The sequence below is a fragment of the Paralichthys olivaceus genome, chromosome 3 (assembly GCF_024713975.1).
Source record: "Paralichthys olivaceus isolate ysfri-2021 chromosome 3, ASM2471397v2, whole genome shotgun sequence".
NCBI lineage: Eukaryota > Metazoa > Chordata > Actinopteri > Pleuronectiformes > Paralichthyidae > Paralichthys > Paralichthys olivaceus.
Window position 1 is genome coordinate 13,672,749 of NC_091095.1, and position 8,840 is coordinate 13,681,588.

Consider the following 8,840-nt stretch of genomic DNA (forward strand, 5'->3'; position numbering starts at 1 on the left):
GGCAATTCAGTATCTTGCCCAAGGACGCGCAGATAGAGAAGACTGGGATCAAACAGCAACACTCACACAGATGATGACCGCTCTACACCCTCAGCCACATCCGTCCTGGTAGGTACTATATGCGTACGGATGTGGGCCACTTCAGGCAATGAAATGGAAATTCTATTCAAATGGAATTCAAATTCACTTTCAATCAAATTCAAATTCAATGCCACTTTATAAATTCAGTAAACTGCACTGACTTTTAACACATTGCACTGATGCCGTGGTTTTCTTCCTTGTTTTGATTTGGGTAATGACATGCTCTCTGTGCCTTAGAATTATCCTGAGGGGACAAATAAAGTCGTTTTGAATTGGAAGTAAATGTGGCCTAAATATCCCAAAACAAACGTGGTGCTCTCGGCAAGGTGTCATCTGGCTGTGAACCTGCAGCTGCAACACGTGGTCAATGGTGAATGAGGCCCAAACAGAACAAAACAAGTGTTATCATTCCATTTGGGCCAGACCTGGGATGTGGTTGCTATGTGAGGAGCCTCAGAGTGAATCTCAGTATTTCTTGTAGATCGAGCTCAGGTGAACACAGACAGCTCCAGCTCAGACCTCCGCCTGAGGTCGTTTTTAGGTGTTAAAGAGAGAGAGCAGGAAGTGACAGGGTCTCTCTTCACTCATGAACCTCACTGATCGCTGATCTGATGACAGGCGTGGCCAATGTGGTGGCCGCCGGTGACGTAGGAGGAGGAGAGACTTTGGGCCAATCAGCGGCGGCCGTGGTGCTCCTCATCTGCTCGGTGTGTGTACAATGGGGAAGGTGAGCAGCACCACAGGTCTCTGTCATCGCTGGACTTTACGCGGCTGAGTTCGGGCTCTGTTCGGTCAGCTGGAGGAGACGGCACCTGAAGTCAAGTGAGTAACCTGGAGCTTTTATCACCGGTCAACCCGCCTCTCTGTCCGGAGCTCACCACACACGTCAACTAGACGCTAATATGAATTAGCTCGCTAGCAGTCGTGAGTATCGCCGAGTGTGGTTGCTGTGACAGTAGTGATAGAGATTCATCGGTAGCTGTCTTGTTAGCTCCTCTTCAGTCTCCTCTCGTCACACTGACTCCTGGTGTTAGCTTCACCGGAGCTAGCTCCGCTGTTAGCTCAGTGTCTGTCATGTGAGGATGATTTGATTCTCATTTGTTTGTTCTGTCACTCACTCAAATCCTGACCTCAGCTGGTTTGAACACTGATGTGTTATGTTTCCCTCAGGGCTCTGTGATAGGACCAATAAATATAAAAACTAGAATCTTCACATCAGTCGATATTGATATTTATTATGATATATGGAACATTATTATTTGAGTTTTGCTTCTGACTGAAAGTTGTGGTCTTACTCTCTTTTTCAGAATAACAAATACTTCACGAACATCTAAAACATTTCATAAATCTGAGCTTTATCACTTATATGTTATACCCCCCCTCACTCAATCCGTAAGAATATTGGACTATTGCTATTCAAGACTCTTTATTGTCAGAGAAATTACGAAACCGTCATTCTCAAATCAAATTGTGCCTGTGATAAAGATTTACAAAGTAAATACACAAATGAATTGCTGTTGATGTGATTTATCTTGTGATGATTATTTGTATTGTTTTATTGTTCAGCCCTTTAGTGCCCATGAGCAGCTTTATTTTGGTTGATGATGCCACTGTTTATTTCTTCATCTTGAATTGAATCTGCTTCTTCAGGATGGAGAGTGGCAATGATGGCGTCCTCCGGTCCCGCCTGCGATCCTTCCCCTTGACACCCCCCTTCTCTGACCTGGACAGCTCTTTGGATGGGGAATGTAGTCCAGAAGGACACCGGCGAGGGAACGGAGAGACCCACATAACAAGCAATGGTGAGAAACTCTCCCTTGTCCACAAGTGAGAGGACAATGACCTGCATATAAAAGGGAAATGTGCATGTTGACTCAATCCTGTCCTCCCTTTTTTTAAATGCCAGTAATTTTCCCTGGGCATTTGACTCATTGAAACAATGTCATATGATGATATCCTCATCAAATGACATTGTTTTTGACCTATGGTACTATTACCAGGGCAGAGAGTGGCCGAGGCTGCTTACTACTGAACTGCTGCTCTCTACTAAACAGTAGAGAAGCTATGAACTCATCAAAATCATTGTTGTATGACACTGAATTTGGAAATATGCTAATAAAGTAAAACTTATTGTCCTCCTGGCTTTGTTACAGAGTCAAGCTCAGTCACTGTCTTTGCTCAACTGTTTGTTTACGTCTTCTCACTAGATGGATGAAGTGTCAGCGTCACTTATTGTTGTTTGTGTGACTAATGTCAGTAACTGAGCAAACTTGTTTAACATCAAATGAATGAGCTGTAATAACTTCAATCATAAGCATTCACATTTACTCAACCTTATAGATGCTAGATTGCACTTTGTACACAATGAGTTTTGTGTGTCTCCATTTGGAAATTTCAACATTGGATCTAATGTAAGAGGACTTCTGCTATTTTCAACGGTTTTTTTCACAGTACAGTGACTAACACCTACAGACATCAACTTTTAAAGTTTACTAGCAACAAAGGGTTAATATAAAAAAAAATGTGTAAATTCTGTATAAACAATAAAACAGAGGGAGTTCTTTTTGTGTGACATGTCCTCAAATAGCCACCTGTATATTATTTCCTGGTCATTTATTAAAATATTTGGAATGGCTTGAATTGATGTTTGCATTCACCAGGTCAAAGTTCTGCTGAAACGAGGTAACCTGGCAACTCTGTTTGGGTGTGTCTTTTGTGTAGAGCTGTATTTTTGATAATGGGACGGTACAGGGCAGCATGTTGACAAATGTTATGCTATGTTCTCTTTTGGATTTCAGGAAAAATTGAAGTGGAACAGGTGATCAGCAAAAAGCTGCAACTGAAAAGAAAAGCAGAGGTTGGTAAATCAATAATCCAGAAGGAAAAAGCTCAACTTGGCAATGGAGCCTTTTTGGACTAATAAAACATGATGTCATGACATTATTATTCTATTTAATTCAACAGTCTGTGACGCCTACTGTATGTATTAGTATTTAGATTTAAACTGTCTTAATGGAAACAGAACTCTGGCTTGGTGTTGACGCTGGACAAATTCATAATGTGAATACATAGCACTACATTTAGAATATTGGACACGATGTTGAATATCCCAAATATACTCTTAATCTAAAAAAAGGGTTTATATGGTAGTTGTGGAAATTTATTGTTTTCACTATATTGTATATATTCAAAATGACTTGTGGTTTCTGCACCAGTGTTCTACAGTGATTTACTTAAGGACATCTGTACTTTCTTTAGCAGTTTTGATTTAAAAAAAAATCAGTGTCACTAAAACAGTGAAACTTCACAATGTAAAACCAAATTTGTATATTCAAAAAGGAAATCATTGCTGCCACAGAAATTCTGTAAATTATAATTTTCTGTGTCTCTTCTTTGTTGCTCAGTTCCTCAAGAGTGACCTGATGCGTCAGTTTGACAGTCAGGTCAATGACTTCATGGACAGTCTTATCGAAGAGTCAGCCAGTCTGGAGCCTGCACCTCTGCCTGCTGTCTTCTCACCACCAATGTTGGACAAGGAGCGGAACAAACTTGGGTATTGATATCCAACGTCTCTATCAAGTCAAATGTTGCTTTCAGTTGCTTCCATAGGGTATATGTTGACAAACTGCCCCCTTGTCTCTCATGGACAAACGCATGCTCATCTTCCTGCGAAAATAATGAAATTGCTGGTACCTGATTTCACTCTGTTTTCTTTCAGGCATTTCCGGCCTCCTCACGGCCAGGGGAAACAGTTTGTCAATCGCAAGTCGCTCCTAGAGTAAGCAGACACTAACCCTTATGTTGAAGTCATAAACATATTTTTTATACAATACAGAGGTACATTGAAATGTCTCTTTGTTACAGTGAACAGTTTTAGCAATGTTTAAAGAGTGTGTGTCAATCTTTAGTTTTTTGTTTTCCTGTAGTGAGCTGTTTGAGGTGAACCACATCCGGACCATCTACCACATGTTTATTGCCCTGCTCATTCTCTTTATCCTCAGTACACTTGTGGTTGATTTCATTGATGAAGGAAGGTAATATGAGTCTTTTTCTTTTGTTTATATGTGTTTTTAATTTCCTTAAATTGATATAACTGGGAGTTGTTGAGTTTCCTTGTATATTGTTGAAAGGTCTCAACTTTAATGTGTAAAATGTCTTAAGATTCTGTATGTTGTGATTTGGTGCCACACAAATATAACTGAATTAAGATCATCTGTCATGAACCTTAAAGTTTCTCAGGTCTACTTTTTCTTCTCTGCCTCAGACTTGTGTTGGACTTTGACCTGCTGGTCTATGCGTTTGGACAGTTCCCTCTGGTGGTGTGCACGTGGATCTGCATGTTCCTGTCTGTGTTGGTGGTTCCCTTCACCCTGTTCCACCTGTGGTCACAGAGCCAGTCCGGGTCTTACCCCAGATTGTACACTTTGCTCTTTGGCTCTGTATACCTGCTCTACCAAGCTCTGGGTCTGGGATTCCTCCCCACATATGTGGTGGTGATCAACAGTATGCCGCCGGCATCCTGCTTCATCATCATCCTGGAGCAGGTACATGACCAGTATGTCTGCTTGTAGCTTGATCGGTGTGTCACAACCGGGCTGTTGTATTATTTATATTACTTGGCTTATGTCATCACTTTCAAATGTTTGATATAAATTCCTCCTCCCGTCTTGAATCCCATCAGGAGTAAATGTTTCATTTTTATTATTTCTGTTATTCTAGGTGCGGCTGATGATGAAAGTACACTCCTTTATCAGGGAGAATGTTCCTAGAGTTCTGGCCTGGACTAGAGACAAAACCAGTACGTAACTTTCCCACAACTATGTTTTACATTTCTTCTTTCTTTCCTTCCTGTTTCTGTGTTCCCTTTTCCTTATGATCTGATATTGACAGTCTCTCCTGTCATCTACAGCTCCCAGCCCTGTGGTCCCTCAGGTTTTTCAGTATATCTACTTCCTGTTTGCACCCACACTCATCTACAGAGACAAGTACCCCAGGTAAACAGACTCTTTATCTGACAAATGGCGTTTTAAATGTCCTTTTTAAAACTGATCAAACCTTGTTTTTACGTTATGCAGGAACCCAGTGATCAGATGGGGCTACGTGGCCACAAAGTTTCTTCAGGTACAAACCTCTTTTACATTTCACTGCAGACTTTACTCAAAATTTCAAGTAAACAGAATTGTCAAATTTTTCTTTTGATTCCAACCGTTCCTACCCGACAGGTACTCGGCAGCCTGTTTTACGCCTATTACGTGTTTGTGCGGCTGTGCATCCCTCAGTTTCGCAGCATCAGTCTACAGCTGTTTGACCTGAAGGCCATGGTCCTCTGTGTCTTTAACTCCATCCTCCCAGGTAAATCAGTCACTAATATGTGGACCCTCACAAATGAGAAGGTGAGAGTTAAAGTATTGTTTTTGTAACAATACAATTTTATTGTGAATCTTTTATATTTCATCTTCGCAGGAGTGTTGGTTCTCTTCCTGGGATTCTTTGCATTCCTCCACTGTTGGCTCAACGCATTTGCTGAGATGCTTTGTTTCGCTGATAGGATGTTTTACAAGGTGCTGTTTTTCTTCTGCAATATTTAGATTGATGTTTAATTTCATAAATTTTTGATAATGTTGCACTTAATTTTTTACTTAATACAATTTGGTTACACATCATAGGATTGGTGGAATTCAACCTCTTTTGCCAACTACTATCGCACTTGGAACGTTGTGGTCCATGACTGGCTGTACTACTATGTGTACCGGGACTTCCTGTGGGTAAGTGTTATTTTTACACCAGCAGTGTAAATGTATTATCTTTATTATGTTTTTTTTAATTTGCTGTTTTTATACCTCAGTGACTGCTTTGGTCAGAGGCATTTTATTTTCAGGGTTATATCTGTCCATCCACTTCTCATGGATGTGATATCTCTGGAACAGCTTTAGAAAATGTTGGCAATATGGCACAAAAGTTCACTTGGAGTCACTTTGATCTTACAAAACAGGTTTTTGGCCATAACTCAAAAATTAATTCACTAATTATTACATAATCTAACACAAATGTCTAATAAGATAACAATTATGAAGTGATTAAATTTTATATCCAAAGGGTCAAAGGTTAACTTCATTGTAGCATCATAACTTTATGCAAAAAATCTTTCCCTGCCATTATTAAACACTGTATCTCAGGAGCAGAATGGGGAGATAGTGGCCATGTTTTCTGCCAACTGACTAATAGGTGGAGGCATTTGCTTAAATGTAGTCTAATAAACACAATGCCGATTTAAAAATGCATGGATTACATTAAGCGTAGGCCACTGATGCATTAACTTTTCATTTCTCTCTGCTTTTGTCGTTCCAGATTTCACAGAAGCGTTTCAGAGCAGCAGCCATGCTGTTTGTGTTTACAGTGTCTGCGGTGGTCCACGAGTACATTCTTGCAATCTGCTTTGGCTTTTTCTATCCCGTGCTCTTCTGCCTTTTTATGTGCTTTGGAAGTAAGAACAAAATGCCACCACACACCTCAATGTTATCATGTGTACATTATACATTTTTTAAGTCTCTTAAAGACATGTGACCAGTACATTTAATTTTACCCCAGAATAGCTTGAAAGCTGGATCTAATAATAGAATTGTCTGGCATGTATCATAAACTCACAAAGCGTTTATCTGTTCATTAAGCTTCCGCCCTCATCTTCTTTCTTCAACCTCTCACAGTGATGTTCAACTTCATTCTGCACGACCAAAGGAAAGGTCCCATCTGGAACATAATCATGTGGACATCCCTCTTCTTGGGTCATGGTGTCATTATCTGTCTGTATTCCCATGAGTGGTATGCCCAGCTCTACTGCCCCTTGAAAGAGGTAACTACTTCAGCATTAACCTTGTTCTGACAGTTGATTTGTTGGCCTGATGTAATTTTTCTCTATGGTTACAGTTTAATTCATTTGAGAGTTTTAGTTTATCTATCTTAGGCGTCAACGTGACTTCAGCTTCTTATGTTGGTGTTTTTGTTTCAGCCTTCGTTCCTTGAGTTACTGAAGCCTCGCTCCTGGAGCTGTCAGAGAGGCTCGATGGTGGAATCTGACAGGCTGTGACCTGTTTTTGGACAACTGCCGGGGACTATTGCTGATTAGTATAAATTTGACCAGCCTTCCTGTTTCTGTCATGAAATATATTTTTTATTTTATTGCACTAAGGTCTGAGGTCAACTGAGTCTTTGAATGATTGCAGGTGGGAGGACCTATAAGTATCTGCCAAAATGTTCTTTACTTCAACAGCTAAGTTACAATGATGCCTTACTCAGTTTTATGTTTTCAAAGGCAACCCCACAAAGCGATTACAAGTTCACATAGAACCCTGTGTGAACTCTTATTTTAATGTACTATTTATTTTTCTCACGTTTTCCTTTCTTTTTTCCTTGATCAACTGTGAAACCCTGTGCCAATAGAAACAGAGGCAATGATGAAATCGCAGCTGAAAACAAACATTACACAGTGTAAACACTGAAAGTGAAGTGCATTCAGTATGCTTCTTGGAAAAATATTTATTATTATTTATATTCACTGCCCATAAGATTTTTTGTTCTTTAACACTGGACTTCATAAGAGAAATTTTTTCAAGAAGATGACAGTTAATATACTCTGTGACTGTTGAATGTATTCCCTATTACTGAATAGACCTGGTTTGAATATGCTCCTAGTGTCAACATCCTTCTGGAGCTAAATTAAGTTGTAATTTGTTAACGCCCAATATTATGTGAATTATGTACAGTGATTCCAATTGCAAGTAGAAATTGCCACAGGATGCCTCCCATTGTAAAACTTGTGCAGCTGGCTGCTCGAATATTATAACACTGAGATACTGATGATATAAAGGGCTAGAGTTTGCTTTGTCAAATACTTAGTACATTAAATACATATGTTTTTTTCACGACAGTAATTTTCATGTCAAACTAATGGAATAAGGATTTTTCCTGCTCAGTCTGCTTTTTGTTCTTGTCTTAAAATAGTTTTTGTATATGTGTATTATTTGAAGGAAACCAACCATTGCACAGTTGATGTTGCCAATTCTGACATATGTCAATTCAGAGACACTGTATTTATTCTTGTGAATAATGAGATGCACCATGCAAAGTAAAATCAGCTAGGAAACTAAGCACTTCTAAAAACTCTATGGCCACAAGGTGGCACTGTATTAAAAGATTGTATTTGTGATGTCTTCTCGGCTCATTCTGCAAGAGAAACTTCCATTTAGTCCTTTATAAAGTTAATATTAATACACAACACGAATACCAGCAGCTTGTTTTTTATTATCTATTGATAATAATTGAGATATTAGAATGTCCTGTGGTACTCAGTGCTGAGTTTGAGCTCTCAGTTTTAATCTTTCTTTATGCCTTGGAGATTTTGTTCATAAGGATATTATTGGTAGTAATGTAAGAAGACAAAATGCAGAAATGCTGTTTATTGATTTTGTGAGCTTACAGTCATATTTGTGTTGATTGTGATAATTCTATTGGGGGGGGGCTTGACTATCTAATTGTGTCAGGTGACAATTTTATGAATCAGTATGTTCTATTTTTGGATGTCAGTCATATGTCCTAAGACACATCAAAGTATGAGAACCATGAATAAAAAAAACTGTGTGTTCACTTTGCCTCATCATCTTTATTGAATGTGTTGGATTGAGTGTGAAAGGGCACCAGTAAAGAAGTATTGAACTTGAGAGGCACAAACTCTGAAAACATGTCCTGTAGCTGATATATAAATA

The 8,840-nt window shown here is 39.3% G+C and overlaps 1 protein-coding gene across 1 annotated transcript; it reads left to right on the plus strand.

Moving 5' to 3' along the window:
• Positions 1–734: 734 nt before the first annotated feature.
• Positions 735–8,721, plus strand: soat1 (sterol O-acyltransferase 1). The gene is made up of 16 exons (XM_020080486.2): positions 735–903; positions 1,732–1,883; positions 2,880–2,938; positions 3,486–3,634; positions 3,800–3,859; positions 4,008–4,115; positions 4,346–4,625; positions 4,801–4,879; positions 4,991–5,075; positions 5,157–5,202; positions 5,304–5,433; positions 5,545–5,642; positions 5,748–5,846; positions 6,430–6,565; positions 6,786–6,931; positions 7,088–8,721. Exons 2-16 carry the CDS (start codon positions 1,733–1,735, stop codon positions 7,163–7,165), a joined length of 1,704 nt encoding a protein of 567 aa, XP_019936045.2. The 5' UTR covers positions 735–903; position 1,732; the 3' UTR covers positions 7,166–8,721.
• The last annotated feature ends 119 nt before the right edge of the window (positions 8,722–8,840 follow it).